This window comes from Biomphalaria glabrata, chromosome 11 (assembly GCF_947242115.1).
Source record: "Biomphalaria glabrata chromosome 11, xgBioGlab47.1, whole genome shotgun sequence".
Lineage (NCBI taxonomy): Eukaryota > Metazoa > Mollusca > Gastropoda > Planorbidae > Biomphalaria > Biomphalaria glabrata.
This window is the reverse complement of record NC_074721.1, coordinates 21,374,357-21,399,881: the sequence shown is the minus strand read 5'-3', so window position 1 is coordinate 21,399,881 and position 25,525 is coordinate 21,374,357. Positions and strand designations below refer to the sequence as shown.

General features: G+C 31.4%; 1 protein-coding gene across 5 annotated transcripts; it reads right to left on the bottom strand.

Moving 5' to 3' along the window:
* Positions 1-374: 374 nt before the first annotated feature.
* LOC106079341 (gamma-glutamylaminecyclotransferase-like) lies at positions 375-24,931 on the bottom strand. 5 transcript variants are annotated; one of them, XR_001219989.2, is made up of 5 exons: positions 14,972-15,188; positions 10,333-10,526; positions 7,859-8,118; positions 5,716-5,810; positions 375-1,879 (listed from the first exon to the last, which is right to left on the bottom strand). XR_001219989.2 is itself a non-coding variant. In XM_056045517.1 (4 exons), exons 2-4 carry the CDS (start codon positions 10,522-10,524, stop codon positions 1,840-1,842), a joined length of 492 nt encoding a protein of 163 aa, XP_055901492.1. In that variant the 5' UTR covers positions 10,525-10,526; positions 24,614-24,931; the 3' UTR covers positions 375-1,839. The 5 variants fall into 5 exon arrangements, 4 of the variants coding, with proteins under 4 accessions (XP_055901492.1, XP_055901493.1, XP_013095950.1 ...); XM_056045517.1 differs by lacking the exons at positions 5,716-5,810; positions 14,972-15,188 and adding an exon at positions 24,614-24,931; XM_056045518.1 differs by lacking the exons at positions 5,716-5,810; positions 14,972-15,188 and adding an exon at positions 18,028-18,484.
* Positions 24,932-25,525: the final 594 nt, after the last annotated feature.

The window sequence follows — 25,525 nt, the reverse complement described above, 5'->3', positions numbered from 1 at the left end:
AACTGCATTCCTCATTAATCTTTGAACACGAAGACAAGCTGCATTATATATATAGGCCTATATACTTGGCTTTTTTTTGTGACGGTGTACCGGCAGCTTTTTGAAATTTTTTTTACTTTTCTTGTATTTTAATTATTTTTTTTGTAGTTAAACGTTAGGCAATCAACTCCTGAGTACCGGCACCTAATCACTGAGTACCGCACCTAATCACTGAGTACCGGCACCTAATCACTCAGTACCGGCACCTAATCACTCAGTACCGGTACCTAATCACTGAGTACCGGCACCTAATCACTGAGTACCGGCACCTATTTAAAAAAAAGAGCACTGTGTGTATATATATATATAATCTTAATGTAACTACTATTATTTAAAAAAAAATGAAAATAGAAAATCAATACACTAAATTTTGTTTCAATGAAGGGATTCTAAAGGAATTGTGCTAAACATACAAATTTAAACACACAATTAAAAATTCCATTAAAGAAAGTTAACAAATACCTAGCCAACAAATGTAAAGTAACTGTTTTATCAAATTAAACATGAACCTAAAATTTACGGCATTTCTTTTTCAAAGAGTGATACAAATAGTACAATATTGGACCTAGATATAATGTACTAGAATTCATTGTAACCCAGAGGATGGCAGAGACAATGAGAACATCAAGTGAACTCCAACCTTTATTTATCAAGAGAATTTGTTTCTGACACTTACTCATTTGCTCTGTAACCAAAGAATAAAAACTGAAGATAATCTGACTTTATTATAATTAATTAAAGAGAAGTTATAAATAATCTTATCTACATTTAAACAGTAAAATTATTATACAATTCTTTTTTTTTCAAAGAAAATGATTTCATTTATAAAATCCCATAACACATTGTTAATGAAATAAATTCTGACAGCTATAACGCAAAAGAACTTTGGGATGAAAATTATCAACAGAAAGTAGTCAGACATTTATCAAACATTTCTGATCAAATATATTTACATGGCATTAAAACATTCTGATGATGAAAATCATCTCATAAAATAAATTTAAAAAAAAATGATTAAAACATGCTGTACATTTCAAGATATAAAGCAACTTTAACAGTAAAAAGTTAACAGTAACAAACGTATGTGTACTCTACTCTGTGTATGACTTGTATATAATTTATAGCAAAATCATTTGTGATAAAAAAAAACATACAAATAATAAAGTGTGATATTTTCAGGAGATGTTCTTCTAGAACTAGCACTATATCTATTTAGAAAACTATTGGAACAACAAAAATAACATGTAGTATCATTGTTTATCAAAATGATAGGGGAAAAAAATGACAGCCAAAGCTTGGAGAATGCTGATGTCAGTAATTCTAAGTGTGATTGGAACTGATCTAGCAGACATCATTCAATAGGAGATTCTTTACTTCAATGTCACTAAGCAGTGCAGACTGTCACATCATTAAAAATATTATGGGGATAACAAAGAATAGTGTTTCTTTTTAATGTATCTTGACACTGGCAAAGCCAGGTTCTAAATAATAATAATTTCTGGTTTTTAAATTTGTAACAAATAAGAAAATGGTTAACAAAAATATGTTTCTGCCTTATCAAACTGACAAAAGAATTGCATCCTATGAATATATACAAGACAAAACAAGACTCTATTCAACAAGGAGGAACACAATGAGCAGTGCTAAAGAAACAGAATGAAATGACAAGTTTCCTTTCTGACTGTCTAAAGTTGATCCAGAGCTGTATGTACAAGGAGAGGAGGCGAAACTCTTGGCTGGCATCTTCCTGAGTGAACACATCATGGCGGAGAGCTACTCTCAGAGGGGAGAGGATTTGGTTTAACTTTCATACTTAAACATACTGAAACTAATGGAGGCCCTGCAAGGGAAGACAAATGGTTGTAAAAACTTGAATTAGAAAGGTGCTGCTGATTCAAACATCACATAATTTACATTATATCAGAAATGATGATTAAATAAATTGTCAAATTTATGCTGTACCTATAGAAAGTTAAGACTAAAAAAATATATTCTATTATTAGACAAAAAAAAATATAAATTCTCATTTCTGCCTAGGATGTATCTAAATTAAGTATGTTACAGCTGACTTTACTTAGTCTATGATCTAGCAGACAGTGCTTTATTCATCATTTGCTTTAATTTGCTCCATAATGCCTTATTTTAAAAAAATCAACAGCCCATTGAGAAAGATTATATAACACATAACTTCCATTTTTTCTCATAAACAACAAGTAATGTATAAAAACACATTTTAAAAACAAAGCTTTCATTGAGTGAAATTGCATCAATTATTTTGAATCGGTCATGTAATTAATTTTTAAAAGATCTAGACCAACAATAATAAATTTATGTGATTGAAATTTATTTTTTTTTTGTAACTTTGTAAATGTTTTATATGTTCCTTCAGAGTTTAAGTTAATATACTTTCTAGTCCAAACCTCCAGCAGGACGATGGCAGTGGGCAGGGTATGACTGGGACCATTGAGAAGTCTGAATGACAGTCCAGGGTGCATACATGCTCAGTGCTGTAGATTCCAACCAATTTTGTGGATTCTTGGGGAAGAGACTGGGTATACTGTATGGGAGAAGGTTTATGTGGGGCCATTTCAAAGGCAATTTGTTTAAGAATAGTCACTATAGTCTTGATTGAAGCTCAAGCCTACATGATGGAATGCTAACAAGTTTACCTCTGAGCTAAGTAAGTACTTAAAAAAAGGTTAATTAGTCTATTGTTGTTGTTTTTTACCTCAATTCTCTACATACACAAGGATTATCTCCACTTCAATTAGAACATTTTCTATATCAAATATTATAAACTAATTGGTTAATTTTGTTATTAATTCATGTGTTGTCATCAGCAATGTACAATTGTGCAAGTAAAATTTAAACTTGATCAGAGAATAGGAAGAGGGAGAAATAACGTGTAAAGGATTCCACCCAGACAGATGGAGTGAGTTAATATAAGCCTTGTAAAAAGGGTGCAGAAGATCAATTTTATTTAATACTAGCTGGATATGACCCATGGACCTTAATGTGGGTATTACTGATTTAGAGTATTGGATTTAGATCTATGTCAAACATGACAAATGTTCCCATCACATTTTAAAATTTTGCCATGAAAATAAAAGTAGAATGTAAAAATAGGTTTACCCGTTTAGCCGACATACCAAATATAAAATACTGTGAAAATGCCTTTACCCATTAAAATATAGCAGCTTAATTAATATAAATTTATAATTTTTTCTATTTTTAGCTCCCCCCCCCCCCCCCCAGTCTCCGCCATGATCTAAAGAACATTTATGACAAGTTTTATCAAACAGTTTCAATTTTTATTCTGAACATACATACATGCATAGTCCTTACTTTCAATTATATATATTAGATTTAAGATCACTAAGTGAAATATGTTTCTATATTCTGTTTTTTATGACAACAATTAAAGACATTGCCATTATTATAAGACTAAACATATCACGATGGCCCATATAATATGATTGGACCCCTATAAATACAGAATATTAAGTTTTCTGAGTGCAATCCCAATTGTCTACAAGGTGAGAAGATATAGAAGTTGTTTTGTTGTTGGCTTTTTTTTTTGTTTAGTTGAAATGCTATGTAACTTTACATTAGGTAGGTCTGACTTAAAGTTAATTAAAGTATAGTGTTTATATTAGGCATCTGCACCAAAATCTGTTGAAAGTAATTTCTGACAAAAATTAAGTCTTCCCAAAATTAATAGATTTTCATTTTATTTTTAACTCTTTTAATCTAAATTATTTTATTGATTCTGAATGAATTTAAAGTTGTTTTTTTATTAGCTTAACAGCATTTTTTTTTTATTTTGTAACAAAAAATGTAAAAAACCTATACAAAATTCTGCAAAACAAAGAGTCTCAAATACTTAATTAAAAATACAAAAGAAAGGTTGTTGTTTGTTTTTTTTAAAGGTATCCATGTATAACTAAAAAAAAATATAAAACTACAAAGTAACAAATAATTGAGAAGAATTTTACTTCATTAATTTCACAACTTTGAATTTAAAAAAAAAGTAAGAAAACCAACAGACTATGTTTTACATTGCTACTATCTTTACATCATCTGCCCTATGGACCACAAGGTCTAAAAGGAGAACTTTACTACTACTTACTACTATCTCGATTTAAAAAAAAATAAAACAGTAGTAACATGTGAGAGTAAAAAAAACAATGATTTTATTTAAAATACAAACAGTAAAAAATAAAGTATTAATACAATAAAGAATATAAATGACATCAACCCTGGTACCCATATCATTGTTGCATTAAACTGATATTAAAAAAAACTTGAGACTCCAATTGTCCCATTATATTGCTTACAGCTAGAAATAAATTTCTGACTTAAGTTAGTATCATTTATTAGGTAATCACAGCACATTTCATGCAAAAAAAAATTGATATTGTGCAACATTTACAAACTCAATTCAAAATTTTAAGTTATTTTCTTTCAACACTTTATGCATAGCAGACTATGGAATAGCACCCCACCCTTAAAGAAGTGTCTGTATCAAGAAGGACCTGGCCCTCAACTTCCATATCAAGAAGTTCCCAAACCTTAACATCCATATCAAGAACCACCTCAACTTCCAAAGCACAAAGCACCTGACCCTCAAAGAAGATCCCTTATCAAGAGCAGCACAAATTTTCACAACAGAGTAGTTCTTCTATCTGCCCTGTACTGATCACAACTCAAAAGAGCAGCCATTAATGAACATAAATTACTACAAAGCTAAAACTGTGTTTAATAAATTAAGAGACTTGTGGAGATGGTCACACTAAATTTCAAGACTACGCTTTGGACCAACTTCAAATTTGTTTTCACTTGAGCAATTCAGCATATGCTTAAAAAAATATACTAAAAAGAAATATTTACATTTGATTGATGCTATTGATAAGAATCAAGTTTGTTTTTGAGTGGCATGCTTTATCACTGTATAAAGTACATTAAAAAACACATTCCACTTGTACGAGTTAATAAAAAAAAAGGTTAGTGTAGAATTCTTCTTCTAACAGAAATATAATAAAGTATGCCCATTTGTGGTTTTAGTTTAATTTTTTTTTTTACTTGTAAAAGCTTGAGCATTTTAGGATAAATAATAAATAAAATGTGTAGTATAAATCATTTTTACTTCTATTTAGTAATAGAGTTATATTCATAATGTGTGTAGGCATAAGACAAAAGTAATGACTTTTCAACTACACGAGACTACATAGTGCCTTATGCCTCAAGGAAATTTTAAAATTCTATGCATCATAAGGTTGTCCAATGGCCAGTAGAACAATCACCTTTACTCTTCACAAATAGATCGGTACTTTGAAGAGCTGGACATAATTAACAATATTTTCCCATTTTAGGTAAATATTTTAAAAATCCAAGAGTTTACAAATGTATTTATAGTTACATTGTAACACAAAATCAGTTTAATGCAAGATTTTTGCATCAAGAGACACATACATTTACTTACTTCAGAAATATATCTTTCTACAAATTTTTAGTTAGATATTTTAAATTATTTATAAAAAACAAATGAATTAAAGATTAACATGCCAAAGGAACTATTGACCTTTCCACTGATTTGTTATAGAAGTTCATGCCAGTTAGATCTACATGTTATTAAAATGGTTACTTTAAAAAATTACAATTTAGTCACAACAAAACTTGAGATGCAATAAATGGATGCAGCTAATATCACTCTTGTTAACAACTCCACATGCACATGTTATCATATATCAACAACACGGCTCAAAGTTTCACTGAAATAATAAACAAAGAATTTGTATATTAGAAAAAAGTTTTTGAAAAAATTTAACAAAAACCAAACATTGGATCAAACTGAGAATAATAAATAATAAAATCTCTGAAATAAGACAGGCTGTTGTTGTAAAGGTTACCATTGTAAGCACATTCGTTATTCTGCAAACTCTCAAGCCAGAAACTGGATTTAATTTTCATTCTATCTCCAGATGCCTCAGACAACAATTTAAGTTTCAAATCTATCCAGAATATAAGCAATTATTTGACAAGAATAAGCTGGTCCAAGTGATAAAACTCAGGAATATATATATATATTTATAAAAAGAAAATAAATTTTACCAAACAAACAGACTTACTAACAGAAACTTAATTTTTAAAATCTTAACTGTATTGAATTAGTTGCCAGTTATATTTGATGTACACACAGTTTTATGTAATAAAAGGCGACAGGCTAATATTTTAATATTGATGTCATGGTCTGCAAATTATCATTACCCAGTCAAGGTGGCAAAAACTTTCAGTGCATCAATCTTGTTTTGCAATTTTAACAATTATTGTTGTGATTTGTGCTACTGGTACCTTTATCATCTGTTTAAAAGATGTATCACTTCACAACAATTTAGGAACTGTTACTAGTAAATGGATTCCTAATACATTAACTTTTGAAGCCAAAATAAAATTTTAGGACTAGATCAATGTAATAATTATTAAATAATATCTTTCAAAGTGAATGAAAAAGCAAAATTTAAAAAATGAATCAAAAAAATGTGTAAAAAAAAATAAATTACAACACAAAAAAAAAGTTTCAAATGTATTTTTATTATTGTAGGTAGAATTTTTTTTTCCTACAACAAAATACTTAAGGATATGTGAATACATACAAAACAAAATACATTAGATTTTATTAGCAAAATATTATAAGTAGTTGAGAAAATCAATCAACAAAAATATTTTAAAGCTGAATGGTAGGAGGTCAAGCATATGATACAATCTTGAAAGATTTGTTATGTCTAAGCATAAATTTGATTGAATGATATCTTGCCCTGCATTGATTGAATATTGGCTGATAAAGATATTAAAGAATACCACTAGGAAAAATTGAAAATTTAAGACAGCCATACATGAACAAAATTCTACAAAACATTTAATGAAAACTGTAGTGAAAAAGATCTTTACAAAGAGATTCAGTTCCGTAAGTCTAAAAAATCTATAATGTAGTAGATAACCACAATGAGATTCAGTTCCTTAAGTCTAAAACAATGTATAATGTAGTAGATAACCACAATGAGATTCAGTTCCTTAAGTCTAAAACAATGTATAATGTAGTAGATAACCACAATGAGATTCAGTTCCATAAGTCTTGAGAAATGTTTGTAGTAGATCAACACAATGAGATGAACTGTCAATAAGTCTTGAGAAATGTTTGTAGTACAATACAATGAAATGAACTATCAGTAAGTCTTGATCAAGATTGAGTATGTCTTAATAATGGGATTCACTATAAATAAGTCTACAACAATATATGTGTAGTAGATCAGCCCAATGAGATTCACTATCTGTAGGTCAATCATGAAAGAAAAAATATTCAATTTAGACTTTATATCTGGTACTTCAAACAAATACAAGACTATATCAGAAAGTTTTAAAATATCCTTGTAAAACTATAAGACACTGCAAATCAACAGTCGACACTATTTCAAACCAATTCCTCACAGCATTGAAATAAGTTTGCAATCTAAGGTGAATAGAAACAAGCACATGCATGGCTATGCTTTGAAAATGCAACAAACAAATAGCAAATATGTTAATTAATCACAACCTAAGTCTCACACACAAACATAAAAGGATGGAGTGGAGTAGGAAAGAAAAACTCATATATATATATTTATATTTCATTATTCCAGCTAAAGATTTTAAGTCCCAAGACAATAAATATGGAAAAAAAAGTATCATTAAATATATGCAATCTAATAAATGTAAACATCTATTCTTCTTAAGATAATATTAAGGTAGGACTAATTCTTGTAAAGGTCTATGACGCTTATACCTTTCTACATAAGGTGGGTGATCATCTGAAATGGAAGTGTAGTTCTTCAGGTAAGGTAGGTCAATCATCTCAGGTTTGTAGTGTGGGAGGAAGTAGACCCAGCACTCTTTGACAATAGTGGGGATGAGTCTGTTGCCCAGGTGATCTGCATACATAACTATATCAGTCTTTTTTCTGTGATAAAAATCTGGGTGGCACTCCAGCTCGTCTAGTGAAGCTAGTTTAGAATCATCCACTTCATAAATTTCTCCTTGTACATTCTGTAGACAGAAAGCACAGAATTAGAATAAAGTGTTACTTTTGCCATAAATTTGTTTTTAAATAAATAAATACAAGTTCACAAATTTAAGTACCTTTAAATTAGTATCAAGTTAGGCAGCTTTCTGCTAAATTACTTGTCTTAAAAAAGAATTTAGATTTGTCATATTGGTTTACCTGGCAAGTTGCCTCAATACCAAAAGGGCCATGTTTGAATGTTGAATGCTCTTCACTAAGAAATGCCTTTGTTTTGGTAAGCTACTCTGTTATCACACATTAGTACTTTTTTTTTGGCTGGAGCCAGATTTGACCGGATAGTAAAATTAGATACCATCCCTACCTGTCTAGTAAATAGCTTTTGTTACTGAACTTTCTCAAAACTTTTAAATAACATACCTATGTTAATTTTTTTTTTTTCATTTTAATGTTTTAAACTCACTGATTGATGAACTGAAGTTGATCAGCATGTATTATAACAAATATAACAAAATAATATGAGTAATGTATTGCTGTGTATGTGCATTAGTTCATGTATTTCAAACTATCAACTGGTTATCAGGTTCCTGTTTTAATGGCCAGGAACTGCTTCTGGTCTGATACTGACAGTGGATAAGTACATAATGTGAGTTAAATATAGGATTTACTTGACAATCTCAAATTATTAGGAAGAATCTGGTTAACTAATCAAAACACTCAATGCAGGAGTAAAATTGGAAGTTAACATGTTTAAAATAGTAATATTTATTTACAAAAGCATTAATGCTAATCTACAATATCTGAGCCTTAAGTAGCCATAGTGTACTTTAATGTAAATCAAAATTAGTTGAGTATATTCTATAATCATTGTTTGTGTTTGTGTAACAAAAATAAAATAAAGCTCCCCTTTCAGACCATAAAGCAAATGATGTAAAGTTTATCTGTTTCTGTGGCCTATGGTTAACGAGGGTGTCATGTGGCCAGCACAACAACCTGAGAGATGAACTCCAATTGGTGACAAGGCAGGGAGACCTAGGTCTCCCGTAGTGCCCTGGTAAGGAACTCTGCTGTTTGGCGTAGTGCCTCATAGCTTCCATACAAACATAGTGAACCACTGGATACGTCTTCCCGCAGCTCGTGGAGCTGCGGACACTCTTGCAAGACGTGCGCCACAGTCTCTTCTGATTCCCCACAGTGTCGGCAACGGGCATCAAAATTTGGCCGGAACCGGGCGAAGTACGCACCTATGGGGCAGTGTCCCGTACGCCACTGAGCTATTGTTGTTTGTTCCGACCTTTTTAGCCTCCACCACGGGTCCTCTCGATTTGAGCACAACAACCAACTGTCTTTACTTTTCCCCAACTAATGTCAGGTACTCATTAGAGCTGGGCGGACTCAGAGATTCCCAAATATCCCCTAAGTGTAACAAATGATTCATTTTAATAGACCACAACATAGGGGTACCAATGATCTCCTCATCACTGTGATACAACAATGTAATGACAAAAACACTCATGTGCACATTGAAAATAAACTTTTTTACATGTCAGGCACCCTAAACAAGAAACACAATATTCTTGAAATAACATGGTGATAAACATTCTGCCTTTTTCCCATTGCTCTTAGTCAGACCGCACCACCACTCCCCATTTCTTTCACTTTTACATCAGTGCAGCTCATTTATTTCTGACGAGAGAGAAAATAGAGCAGATCATTTCTTTTCTGAATTAATAGAAAACAATAACGGTCAGATAATACTAATTTGTTTTAACTGTTTGTCTTTATTTGTTTGTTTGTAGCTGATGAAGACCTTGTGGCCCAAGCATCCTTGTTTTTTATTTGGTTTGAGAAGGTTTTCTAAATGTATGTTTACTGTATTTCATACATATCAAGTCTTATTGATTTTTTTTTTAGCTAGCTAATGACTGCTACTAAGAAAGAGTAAACCTGTTATGTCACAATAAATCCTTTATCTCTACTAATCATGAAAGTTGAACTCAGTGTTAGGCTACTTTATGAATTACTTAAACAGTAGCTTGCTTACACATGAACATGACTGGTAGCTTATGAAGAAGAAAAATGGGTAAAAGTCTTTGGTGCAAACATGACATTAAAAAGAAATAAGTCTCTATAATATTGAGTGAAACTCAACTGCTTTACTATGCTCATTTTATATCAATTATATCAAATTATTTGTTAGAATAAATAAATTTAATTACTAGGGATTAAAAATAACCAACCTCTCCTTTGCCTTCCACAAGCAACAGAAATGGAACAGCGTATTCAGAAGCCACTACAAGAGGAAATTTCTTGACAGTTTCTCCACTTCCAACAAAAGTAGAGCTTCCAGTCTTAGGGTCATTCATCACTTTAAAGTTTGGCTCTCCAGATTTCAATGTCCCATAGGAAAACACCAGATGTTTGCCTGTCATGCCTTTCACAGTTCAAAAAAAAAAAAAAGAAGAAAATTGGTCAAATAACATTTCAAAAGCTTAAAATTGTTGAGCAAGTCTCTGACAAAATGAACAACAGACACATGTTAAAAACCTACTTGAGCTAGAGCAGTCAAAGCTATTAGAGCCAAAACAAATAAAATACACTGATGACAAATTTTGTTGAAAGTTCAAAAATGAATTCACGCACAAACAAAATGTTAAAACTAGTTTTCTAGAAAGCTTACATGACTTGTACCTAAAACTAAAAGAAATGTTCTAATACAGTTCTACATTGTGCACCTCTAGAAACAATGCACTCAAACCATCCAATTAGAGAAATAAATGTTTTAAAAGCAGAAAAACTACACAGTGGAGTAAAAGCAGAAGACAACAGTGCAGATAAAGAGGCAGAGAAAAGTGAAGATAGAATACTAGAAGATAATATAGCATCATATATACAGTATACACAGCAACTGTTATGGAGAAACTGTTCTTAGGAGACTGTTTAGAAGAGTTAGAGGACAAAATAATGCAAGGCAAAATAGCATAGATATAGATTTATTTATGATAAATACCGGATTTTAGCAAGTGAAGATCCTGGGCAAAATTTTTGCTTAGGTTTCTACCTTATCAAGCTAAATATTAACAGATCTCAAAGTATGCCATATTTGTAAATAAATAAATAAAGTACTTGACAAAAAATTTAATCTCATTCTCCTTATTTACTAATGTTTAAAATGCACAATTTACTACAAAATTATGTTTTTAAAATGTGGTGACCCCTTTTAACGGTGAGGTATATAATGATAAGTGTGTAGCATGTCTGTTTTATAGTCAGAAATCTTGATCAAACCAAGGCATTTTGTGACATATCATTGGAAAACTTAGGAGGTGTGTCATGATTAATCAAGCTGGCAATAACATTTCTACATTTTTTATCTTGCAAAATGTTTGTTTGAATTGACTACCATCAATGTTGCTAATTCCTGTCTTTTGTTTGTCTAACACACATCACTATAGATATCAAAGGTTTAAGAGTGTCAATTTGAATTGTAAATCAACTTCCCATCTCTCCCAAGCACACCTTCCATGAGGCAAGAATATAAACACCATATCTTCCTCTCACATTCTTTTCCATGACAAGAAATGAGCAGTTGTTTTTTTCTTGAAAACATACTTTAATAAATTTCACAGGTATGTAGTAAAGTGTAAAGTCAGCTCAATGTCTACCCTCATAGATCAGTAGTACACTTAGAACAGGTATCTTAGATACAATGCTGATTAATGAAGTTAAACTGTAAGCAAGACAAAGTACCTACAACTTAACAGACATATACATTGCCAATGGATGGAAACAAGCCACTGATGGTGTTTCTACAATGCATTGGATACAATTTGACTTTGTGAAAGTCCTTTTTGTAATTCTGACAAGTATCAAAGTATGCGTGTGTGTTTTTCAAATGCATTTTAGGAATGTAAATAAATATATTTAAATAATACATTTTTGTTTATTATGAATTGTATTCTGTTATGGTTGCATATTCATATTTTACGATATCTAAAGTGTTTACTGCAAAATGAATGAAAAAAAAAAAAGAAGCTAAAACCAAAAAATATTGAGGCTATTTTGTCCACATTCATTTTTTGGGTCACCATTTAGAAACTGTGATTGAGGAAGAACTGTTACGAGAGAGTTGAATTGAAATTGTCAACATATTTTATGTGATCATTTGTTATTTGTTAATTAAACAAGGAAATTTTAAAGCCATTAAATGAGCCAATTTGCACATTTACAGTGTGTATAATAAATAAATAAGTGCAACAAGCTAAATATGTCACGATAAACTGTGTAGAACTAGTGTAGATATTAATGAAATAAATTCATGTTTCAAATGTGGTCATCAGGAAGATTTTGAAAATGATGAGAAGTTTATTGCATTCAAAAACAAATTCTTTCAATTCTTAATTACTGGTACAAACAAAATATTTTAACCTCCTTTTTATGTTATTAAAATACTAGTCAGAAGACTAAACAAAATCATTATATATTTCTGCATTTATTAAGCAAATACCAAACAACATCTGCCAATTCAGAAAAAAAATAATTTTTTTTTTTTGCTAAATAGCTAAATATTAGTACAGATTAGAAATTTTATAAGGCACAACCACTGAAGTTAAGTTGGTCACAGCTTATGAACATAGAATTTACAAATGTGCTCATGCACAATAATTTTAGGAGAGTTTTTTTTTTTGGGGGGTGGGGGGTGATAAAAACATTTTAGTACTAGTACACAAGTTCATTTTATTTCCCAGCTTTCTTTTCCAATGCTACCCCATAACAATAGCTTTTCAAGCTGCTTAAACATAATATTTACAAGTGTGATAGTTGTATTAGTTGTTTTGTTTATTAATTGACTTTTTACCACACATCTTATACAAATGAAACTTTTACTAACACTACAACAATAACAAACAAAAAATATAATGAGCCATTGTGATAAAAGTTGATTTAAAAAAAAAAATGAAAGACAAACTAAAATAGTCATGGAAACTAAAAATTGCCAGAGCTCGTTCATATCTACATACATGTGACATGTATTCAAATAAAAAGGCTTAGCAAAAACAGCATTGCATGGGACCAAAATATTGTGTTTTTTTTAAATATACAGCTGTGATTTCCTATTTGTGTGTCATAGTGCTTTCTCTTTGCCATAGTTTTCTCAATTGGCCACAGCATACAAGCAGGCATTATGAAAATGGAAAACCAAAAATTGAAAAAAAAAAGTCCACAAATATCCACAAATTAAACTATCCAATGTATGTAACCAATTTTGCTCATAAAGAAAGCTGAAACTTTCAGTTAATAAACAAGAATCACATTTGCTTGCAAGCATGGCATAGCCCAAGCCACTAAAACTACCTATTGAGATCAAAAACAAAAGAAACAAAAAAAATGTATTTTTAAAAAATTGACTTTATATTGCAAAAGAAAATAGTTTGTAGTTTTTTTTAATGATTGTTTAACTTTAGCTATTTTGAATATACAGTAGAATGCAAATAATTTGAACTCAAATAAACGGAAATTCTGCTTAATTCCAATTCACTTCATAGTTAGGAATAGGTCTTTCTTTGTATTACAGAAAAAAAAAATTGGTTAATTTGAAGTAAGCTATGTCAGGTTGCCAGAAATGTATATGAAACATTGAAAATGTTCTATGTGATGTATGCTTTTTTCCCTCATGGATACAAGGACAAGGGCTTGTGGTGTTCATGGCACCTATCCCACCCCCTCATACACATATAAGAAATAGGCACACAGTATTAATTAATAATTCCTTGATATATCAATACAAGTTTTAACAGAATGGCATCATCATTTCTTAAAGTCCAAAGAATAAAAAAAACTATAAGAATTGAAATGAAGAAAATGACAAAAAAAAAAAAAACACTGCTCAAGAAAGTGATTTTAGAGAAATCAATTATTTCCTTGAACATTTTGCCAAAAAAAAAAAAGTGAAACAGATAAGTATGAAATACCATTATGTTTGTTGAAGTGTAAATCAAACACTGATTATTTCAAGCCCCCCAGAGATCCCACCACTTCAAATTAAGCAGATTCCGCTGTGTAGCAATATTTGTTTTTACTATTAGATAAGATGAATTCAGTAGGTGGTATCTGACAAGAATATCTTAATACTAAAATGTAGTAAAGTCAAGCATATTCTAAGATGTTTTTAACTTAATCAACTACATAAGCACAAAACTGACTAGTTACATAGGTAGAAACTATTAGCTTGAAAGGCAACTATTACAGGAGAAGTCATCACTAAAAACAAGATTATATACAAGTACACCAAGAGGGAAATTGAAGTTAGACATTTAAGCAGACATCATACCAGATTATTTCAGTAGAATATTTACATAAGCTACAGACTATAATGTTATTTTGGTTACAGCTCTGTCAAAATTTATCAAACAATAGCTTTTCAGGTTTATAGTAAACTATATGAATTTTTTTTTAAATTTTCTTTAGTCTTAAACAAAGGAATACAATTTTAAATAGGATTTTAATATGTAGAAATGAAATAAAAATAGATTGGGAACAAAAAAACATTTATACAAGTTTTAAAAATTAAAATGCATTTTAAATGTGTTTTTTTTTTGTTTTTTTTTTTTGAGAAAACAAAAAGTAAATTATATATCATTATTAATTAATTACAGTGCATAGAGGTACCAGGCTTTATTTTATATTTCCATTTTTTTTTATAAATGACAAAGAGTTTAAATTTTCTAGTATTTCTTCTAATGGACTTAGATTATGACAAGCACAAGATGTGTGTTTCACACAGTATAGTCATCAATACAAACCCATCATGCACTAAAATAAAACTCAATAGTCATCTAGTCAACACTAATACAGTTTCTGCCTCTTTCTCCAACTTACGTTCACTTATATTCCTCAGACTGGGCTGCTTAAGCAATAGGCTCCATCCGAGGACAGATTTCGTTGTCATGGTAACCAGCCTAACACAAAAGCCCATCACCTCAACTGTTGATCACTTAATTTAAGCAGTTCAAACATTTTTTATTGTTTAAGTCTATGATATATTGTTATGTTTACTTTTATTGTATTTTTAAAAGGGAGGGTTTCATTTGATTTAGAAAAAATGTAGACCTACTTTGAACTCTTTTGCAAAGAATATTGCATATTTAAAAATTAAATACATCAAAAATAAAATTTCTTTATTGTACTATCATTATGTATATAATGACTTTATACATTAATTTGTAATTATCAATTGGTATCCATTAATTGAAAGCAACAATTTTCAATAGTAAAAAAAAAAAATTCAGGCAAACAGCATAACTAACCTGTAATTCAATTCAATTATTTAGAAATACAGGTTTTTAAAATCCCAACCTTGATCACTAAATCTCCAAACAAATATATTTTAGTGCATTGTGTAATTAAAAAGAATATTTAATAAAATAACCTAAATTTGTAATGCTTTTTGTTGATTTTTTATCTGTACACACAGTGTTCGCTTTCCCTCACTTATGTACTAATTTGGGGCATATAGACCTTCAACAAATAAATAGAACTATAACACATTCTTTCTAGAAGATATAAAATGGGGTTAGGAGTTTCAAAGTTTCTAGCACAATGAGAGCAGACATACCTTTGTGAAGGACTTTTAAATACAATTTATGTAAATAAAAAGTAATATTCTAGATAATATATTGTGAAGCTGGATTGGTTTTTAGTTGTTTTTAGTTCTGTTTGATTTTAGGGATGTCAAGATTATTCTGTGCAAACCACGTCAAAACTTATTCATCTTCTCACTAAGGTGTGACAAAATACGAGAAGTGAGCAGGTTACTATATATCCTTTAGAGAAGCCCAGCATGTGGTGGGAAGTGGTAATAATCCTACATGAGATAAGACAAGGTCAACTTAACAAAATCACACTGTTAATTGATACTGTCATTTGTCATCTTTCTCGCTTTTGTCAGAGAAATGCCTTTGGATTTGACAAGAAATAGTTGAGGTTGATCTATACTAGTTCCAAAAGGATATGAATTACAAACATTGTACAGAGATATAAGTCAATGGATTGTCTTCTAGATGTTAAAGATTTATATTATTTATGTCGTTAAATGTTATGTTTATTTAATGTTAAGACTCTTTTTTTCCCTTTTAAATACAAAACTAATTATTTGAAATATTGAAGAATAAATGTTTTAAATAATTCAAACTTGGATTAAATTTTATTAAATAAAAAGATAACAGAAATTAGTTTTCAGGGGATTAAATGACCTGGGTTTTAGGACCAGGGGATTAAGTAAACGGACACTATAAATTGGTATAATGTATGACACTTCATCTAAAAACTTTTTTGAAACTAAAAATATTTTTTTTTAAATAATGGATATATATTTATCATTAAATTACAGTATTTAAAGAGAAATACTTTAGATCTATAGAATCGCTACTGCTGAAGAAAGTTGCCAATGACTTACAACTTAAACAGACTGCTGGCAAATTACTGATTTAATTGTGTCATTATATGTGACTAAATGTAAAGGTTACAAATCAGTCTGTGAAGCCATATAAATACTGAGCACATAGACAATGCCTAATTATAACATTTATAATATTATATATTAATTTTACATTTAGATTTTTATCATCATTAAAAATGCATCCCTCTAGCATAGATCTAAATATAATTAATAAGAAATAGCTCAAATGATAAAACTGACTCATTCTCTAGAATCTTATATGTACTAAAAAAAATTAACAAAGTCAACTCTGACTATTTGATCTATCCCATAATAAAAATACAATGTTTAGACACATTATGCTACCATTAAAATGAACATGGGAAAATATCATTTTAATACTTTTTTAATTAAATAGGTGTAAATAAAAAGTATATATATATTAATAGCTTATCACTGACATTTTAAAGAAAAGCTGACTAGATAACAAAAAGAATGGACAGGCCTCTCTCTGGATATCCTACTAAGAACAGCAGCTGACCGGGAAAAGTGAATTGGTTAAAGCAAACTGACATAGCACCTTTACCTCGAAAGTCAAGGGACAAATGAGATGAGATCTCCTACATCTAGTATCTAGATTTAGATCTAAGTAACTTGATGAGTTTTCATTTGTAATTTCATAATCTAAAATTAAAATAACTTGTGGTCCTTTAAAAATTTATTGCTTTTATATAAAAAGGGATTTCATTTCCCTTTAGTACTAAACCAAATATAACGGTTTTCTGATAACGAACACAAAAAAATACTGAAGTTTAACAACAAAATGGTACTGCAGATGAATGGTCAAGGTAAATAAGATGAAAAGATAGAGATTTTTTTTAACAAACCTTCAATCTTTGATTATTTCAGACATAAAATTTTATCAAAAATAATTTGTTCTCCCTAACCACACAATAAAAACTAAGAAGAAAAGATGTTTGAATCCAAGACTAAGGAAACCAAACTAGGCAAATTTTATATTCATTAGAAGAATCAATGAACAATTTTATAGACGTAATTCAGGATTCTCATCTATAGCAAAGTTACATATATGAAAAGACTACTTCATAAATCCAGGTTATTACCAGACTAAGCTCAGAGATGATGTCTATATTTTCTTTAATTTTAGCTTATCTGATGCAACCATCTTCATCTATCTTTTTTTCTAAAAATATTAATGTATAAAAATAAATGTAGTAATGTGTATGCCTTCACACTCTTTTATTTTACTTCATTTAATTATTGTCTATCAAATCATTTTCGCTAACCAACTCATGATGAGTCATTGTACCCTATTCTAAGAGACTCAACACCACTATAAAAGTTTTTGATGTTCTACTTTAAGACCTGTACAATGACAGAAATAGATAATACCAGGAGAATGGTGATAGGGCACCAAAGAGGCAATGAAATCCATAGTTGACATTAGTCTAGTATCTAGACTAGGACAAGTACTCACAGTGTTGACTTCATATTAGATTGGGTCTTTGAAGTTCAGTTAGCTTTAACATCAAAGATTAGAATGACTGACCTAAAATAATTCCACAGTACCATCTGTGTTCTTAATCTAGCACAGTCTTGCAGTTTTGTCTATCACACCCACCACAACACTTCCAAAATGAGGAAATAATTTGTTTTACATGTTTAAGGCAAGACACACCTATATAGTCTTATCTAGATCTAGATTAAAACAACCATACTGAGCTTGTTAAGCTAAGTTGAGTTTTTATAGTTCTGTAATGAGTTAAACCTAGGAAAAAAAATTACAAACATCTATAAATTATTCAACCTTAAATAATCCCAATACATATATTTAAAACAAAATCTGATGTCAAAGCGAGCTGGGTAAGATATGATTTCACATCCCCCAAATCAAACCAACTTTTCGCCTTTACCTAGCCCAGTCATTGCCACCCAAAGCATCGAATGGTGCAGGACAATCTAAGTCGAAATAAGTAAACTGATTAAGTTGTACTAGCTGCTTGGAGAGATACAAAACAACGACCAAGTATCAACAAATTGACATTGATGTTATGTCCAATTATAATAGGCGTCTTTCTTGTGATTCAGATGAGAGCTTGTCCCCAGGTGGCGGATAGGGGAAGGACCCTTAGATATAAGGGCTAGCAGTGAATAGCAAAAAAAACAGCCGCGGACCAACTGGTTTGCATTCATGGAGGATGAGTGGAGTATTCCAGTGATTAGAATATTTACTAAAAACATCTCAGAAATCCAGGGAAATTATTGCATTAGGGCGCTCTAACTCTAAGCCTGGGTAGATGAAGCTCGTTAGCTAGATATAACACTTCATCTAGCAGAGAAATCTATGAAAATAAACACCTGCTGCCTTGCAAATGATCTTGGATGATCAAAGGCTATGGGAGCACACCCAAAAAGAAAAGCAGGCTGAAGTCTGAGTCAATGGCCCATAACACATTGACACACAACCTCATCATTGACATATCTGATACCACTAAACTCTTGGTACTTACTTGCAGTACGAAATGCAATTTTAAAATTACAGAAGAGATAGCTGCTATGAGGACAACTTTCAATTTTTTCAATCATGCCTACTTAGAGCTCCAGTGGATTTGATTCTTTTGTTAAGGTATTATTTAATAAATGTGTTTTAATGGTCAGTTATTTGTAGTTAAGTCCAGGAGTTATGTTTAAAAATTTGGACTTTTCTTTCTCTGTTGTTGGGTAGATGGTGTTTTAGGGCTAGTTGATCATAAGTTGGATCAGAGTTCTTTGCTTTTTTTGTTTGTCTTTCCTATTTCTCTGTGTCAGTAGTTTATTATGATGGTCATCCTCCAACCTTCTGTATCTCTCAATAGCTTCTAATGCTGCTCTGTTGCGCCTTAACTTAAGAGGTTCAATATTGGTGTCTATTTCACAGGCTGCTTTAGGAGTTGTTCTCATACCTCCACCGATTAGACGCAAGGCTTGGTTTTGGAATGTGTCTAACGATGATTGATAGGTATTGTTGGTGGCTTTTTGTATGGAGAGACAGTTATCCATGACAGATCTGATGTATCCAGAGCATAACTGACGTAAGGTTTCCTTTTTGGCTCCCCAGGATGTTCCTGCTAGGTGTTTTACTATTTTAAGTCTTTGTGATGCTTTTTCTTTTAAACCTGTTTTAGAGACAGTCTTGGGTATAGTTTTTCATCTAGATATGATGGATTTTCTTCTTTATTTATTGGCTGTGAGTGTATTTTTAAGATGTTTATTTTGTTGTTTTGTTGCTGTGGCTAAAGATTGAATAAACCAACTTTTCTTTGTTTATTTCCATTTTCCATAATTTTGAATACGAGGAGATAGTTGTGAGGGCTCTATTTAATTTGGCTCTAGTCAGCACTGGATATTTCTCTGTAATCCAAATTAAGAGGCCATCTACATAAAGTGCCTTATTGACTGAAATGAGGACTGGGAGGTCATTCATGAAGATAAGAAGATAGTGCAGCTAAGGGCTGAAACTTGTGGTAGGCCTTCTTCCAAAAATTTTTTATTAATAGAGATGGCACCTTCGAATCAGGTTTAGATGGTTCCGTTTTTTTAGGAATGCTCTGACACAAATGTACATTTTTCCATGGAGGCCCATTTTTCTGATCTTCAAAACCAGACTCAAAAAATGACCTAGTAACTATCATCCAAAATCGAATAATCACAGCTAGATTTAGTGCTTCTACTTGGTATCTCATCAATGCAATGGGATTTTCAGAAGTTGGTTTCAAATAAACTTCCTACATCCCATGAGTTAGATTAAAACAATATATTCATTGATTTCTAAAAAAAAAAGTACATTTTTTAAAATATCCTTTCATTTATGTGGTCCGTGACACGAGTGTGGGAAATTAATATTGTTCACAAGCTGAATAAGGTTAGGTATCAATGTTAATTGAATTGAACATTATCACATGTAGATAGTTTTTGCAAATACCTAATTTCATAACATCGAACCGAACCTGAACTTTAGATCTGACTAAACAAAACCAAACCATAGTCATCATTGAACCAAAATTGAACTTAAATCTGACCAAACTGAACTCAAACTTTAAAAGTTGGGTTCAATTCCCATCTCTAAGTCTCTAGACATGTGGAGCCAGTCTGCAATTTCTTTTCACCATTTTTCTACACTATTTTCAACAAAAGTAGAAAGGCAATATTTTTAAACAGATACCAGTGCAAAAATAAATATGCAAATTAAACTAACACATAAACACAAAGTTTTGCACAGCACATCCCTCTCTCTTATTCTCCCCCACCCTCTCATCTCTGCTCCCTACACAATTAAACTCATCAACATCTAGAGTTTCCTATACATTTTAAGTGCGAAATAACACTAAAAAATATTTCACAACTCAACCCAACACAAACAATTAAATGACAGAACAATGAACAGATGCATTACACGCCATTGACATAGTACAAAAACAATGCCACTATCTCTATGGCAATAACATTATTGAGAGACAGAGGAGGAGGCAATTACCGATTGAGCAGTGTGAATTTAGACTCAACACTGAGTGTTCTAGGCGGAATGAAATGGTATTGGTGTGACACCAGACAACAAGACAGCAGAAAAGGTAGATATTTGAAGTGGGAAACCTTACAATGACCTGTCTCAAGGTGATTGAAAAAGAAAAATAAAGAAAAAAAAAAAGGGAAATTAGAACATTTTTTATGCAATTCCTATGCTGTGATTAATTGAGATGCTTGATAACTTAAAGAGGGGAAAAAATGTTTGATAATTTCTGTACCTTACAACATCAACCTATCCCTTTGTCATCACATTTAATTTTAACAATGTGAATGATACTTTATAACATATTATTATAACTCTGCCATGCACACCACCATTCAAAGTGCAGAAGGTGCGCTCTAGCTCATGCACTGTTATAGAATAGACTTAGAAGGTCAAGAGTGAAAAATAACAGTAAGAGAACAAGTTTTCAAGAAAAAAACATAATCTAGCAATTTTGAGAGGTCTAAATTGATATTAACTTACCACCCTCACAACGTGAAAGCAAAGAAAATTTCATGAAAAACCTTAATATAAAACGTTCTCCTAGCCGCCGAACATACTTGCGACATCTTTTCATCCCCACCTCTTGTGGTATTCAGGCGAGACCAAAACTTACAAGACATATTAATGCGCACTGAACTTCATAAAACATTTTGAGTGAACAAGGCACTTGGACATGTAAGCAACATAACTGTCAGACCTGCAAATACACCCTCGCTACACCCACCATCAACTGTCCTAAAATGACCATCAAGATAAGTGGTAAATTTAACTGTGATAGTAGAGGAGTCATACATGTGATAATATGCTTTAAGTTTAAAATGATCTATAAATAATGAAATGCAGGCAACACCTTAAAAACACAACTCCAAGAACACCTTAGAGTCATTTGAAATTTTGCAAATTTAAAAGCCAGTATCAATTCATTTAAATAACACACATCAAGGGTACCACTGATCTTCTCATCACTGCTATACAACAATGTAATGACAAAAACACCTGCAAATCGAAAATAAATTTATTTACATGCCAAGCACTCTTCAACCACAGGGGATCAACACACTTTTATTTAAAATGAAATGGAGTCTAACACTATTCTCTTTTCCCATTTATCTTTGCTTTTACACCAGTGCAGTTCATTTCTTTTCAGCCTCGATGGAGAACAACATTAAGACAGATAAATTAACTTTTAAAAGCTTATTTTGTGTTAATTCTAATTGTCTTTTTTGTCTTGTAGCTGATGAAGGCCTCATGGCCCAAAATTCCATTGTTTTTTACTCCGCAGAGTTACTTATATGTATGTTTATTTTCTTTTCTATATTTGTTTACTAAAGGCATGCAAGTGTACTAAAATTCAATAAAGCTATTAACTACAGAAACAATGGCTTAAATCTTAAAGATGTATGGATGGATGGTTGGTTAGATGGTTCATAGGCTGAATGGATGTTTGGTTGATTGATTGTGGTTGGTATGTTGGTTGGTTGGTTGAATGATTATGTTATGGTTGGTTAGTAAGTTGGATATTTGGCACATTGGAACAATGTAGGCCATGTGATGTCTATGGTTGGTAGATTGGTTGGTTGTGGCTAGTTGATTGGTTGGTTAGTATGTTTAGTTGTGGTAGGTTTGGTTGGTGTGTAGCTATGAGAGCTATGTTTTGAGAGAGCCAGTAACTTAGCTCCAGGCCGCTGTAAAAGGGGCAATCCAAGAGTTCAGCCTACATTTATTTGAGTAAACCAGTGGAGAGAAAAGAATCACATTAAAATGCAATTCTTCCTACACCTAGGTGTCAATTTGTCTTTAAAACAAAAAAGCAAGCTTCGCCACTGACAGAACATTTATTAGGAGAAAAAGTGCATGTCCTCCATCAAGGATATTTCTAACCCTACAAATTAGCATGACATTATTAGCACAGAATGGTGCCACCAAGAGGAAGATCCCATCAACAAAATCAAATTGATGGCACTACATACAATTAGAACCTACCCATCAAGTGCCTTCTACTGCTATCTTGGTAAGGGGCCCTAGTAGTCAACTCAGGAGTGAACTAGACAGCTCTCTGGTCCATGCTGCTCCACTGCATGTTCCACAGATGAAGAATTGACAAGGATAACAAAGAAACTAGAGCAACCACAATGGTACATTAACCGACTCTCACTCCAGTCTTAGCCCTGTATGACAGCGAGGGAAGGCCAAGTGCGTTAATGAGGCACCTTTTTATCATTATTTTATATGCCAACTTATTGAAAATGCCATTTTTATGCAGTGTATGCCCTCATATTGAAGTTTGAGGGTCAATGAAGCAGCAGATGCCCTAGCAACACTGAGCACTAGCAGCTATGAATCTTAAAGCACAGAGCCCACCTCAGCAGGCAATGGCAGAAATCTGAGCAATCATTCATTTGAAGTGGTTAAAATTATAGAGGGCCTGTGGTGTCTGGCAGCTTATGTGTCATCTGGATCGCGATGATCCATTGTGCGGTTTAGGAGGTCAGAACATGCAATTATTGCTCAGTGTTGTATGGAACACTGTCCTGTTGGTCAGACTTTGCCTGGTTTCGATCAAACTATGATTCCTGATGTGGCCACTGTGGAGAGAGTGTGGAGACGTTGCATATCTTGATAAACAAAAGAATGTCAAGAAAATGACCAAGGACACTGATCTATATATAGGATTATCAGCGGGGGAACGTGTTCGCTTATGTCAGCACAGGACCTCATAGACCTGACCCTCTTTGACATCATATTTTATTGTAACTAAGCATAGTGAAACAAAACAACATATATCTACTTATCCTATTTTTATTGCCAAAAGGTTGATAAGTTTTAGATGTTTGCAGTTTTTTCCTTGGACTAACCAACACTTCCCATTATGATTATTATTAATATTATGGAGCTATAGATCATCAATTACAAATGTAAAAATATTTAGATCTAGATTCTAGATCTAACTTAACAGTTAACTTGTTCAAAAGATGAAAATTACCATCTATAAAATTCTTTATTATTTTTTATTAAAAGACTTGCACTCTGACTCTCTTGTAGAAACAGTAGATTAAATCCTAGATAGATCTAGAATCTTAGTATTTGATTATTCTAGATTCTAGATCTAGACTAAATAGTAGTAGTCCTAAGTAGAAGTAAGCAAAGTTTAAGTAGTTATAATAAGTAGTAACAGTATTACTATTTGACAATTAAAAAGTACAAGACCAAGTCCAAGATCTAGACTCTTGTTCTATTAGATTTAGACTAACTAGACTCTAGACTAGATCTATTAAATTTTAATGAAAAAAATACTAGACTAGATTCTAAGTTACTATTAATACTATTATTCTAAGACTTAGAATCTAGATCTAATTAATAAGTTAATTTGACTTTATATCTATTAAACTCTTTTTAAAGTACTTAAATAAACTGTCTTAAACTTACTTAAAAGTTAATTACTTAATGTCTACAGAGTCTTACTAAAGTCTTAAGTTAGAGTTAAAGTTAGTTAGTCTTAAGACTTAAGTCTTACCTAATTAGAATCTAGATTCTAGACCTAATATCACAAACGTAATCCAACAGCAGATCTCGATTAGAATATGATTAGAGTGAGTAGATTCTATAATGTAGACCTAATTTAAAAAAAAATAAATGTTTGTTATAAATATATCTAGATCTATATACTAGAAGATATAGATCTATAGTAAATCTATGGGATCTACAACAATAGTCTATTTCATGGCAACGATGTCGATCTATAATCTATATATTATTGAGATGTCTAACTACCCTATGTTTCACTATGTTGCCAGTCAAATTTTTGGTTTCTACACACATTTCTAACTAAAAATAAACATAGTCTAGAAATTAGGTGAGGAATATTCGAAGACTAATTCACTGACCTAGATCTACATAGATTTAGCTATGTGATATCACAATATTGTTATTAGTTATTATTATTATGCAAAAAGGAAATAATGGTGTTATTTAAATCCAAGAAAGTAAACACATAGGTTTAGAATCTAGATCTAGAAGCTCATAGGTCACACTGTTTATATTTTCATTTTTTGCATTTTTAAATGGAGGTTAGGTTAGAAAGAATGGGAAATGACGGCGAATGGTAGATTATTACTAGATACACTTCTAATAGGCCGTCGTAGACCTAGCACTAAATGACTAACGGAATTGTTTCTGTGGGGACAATTTTTAGGAAAATAGAAATTAATATAGGCCTTTTCATGTTAGTTTTCATTACAATTGCTTTAATGTTCAAATATGACAGTCGAAATAGTAAAATAAAAGGACTAATAACCAAGTACGTAAAAAAAATATCTGGGGGGAAAAATCAAGTAACGCTATCACTGACAATAATTATTTATTTATGTAGGTCAGGGTTTTGTAATAGTGCCAAAAGGGCTTACCTATAACGACTGCGCTAAAACTG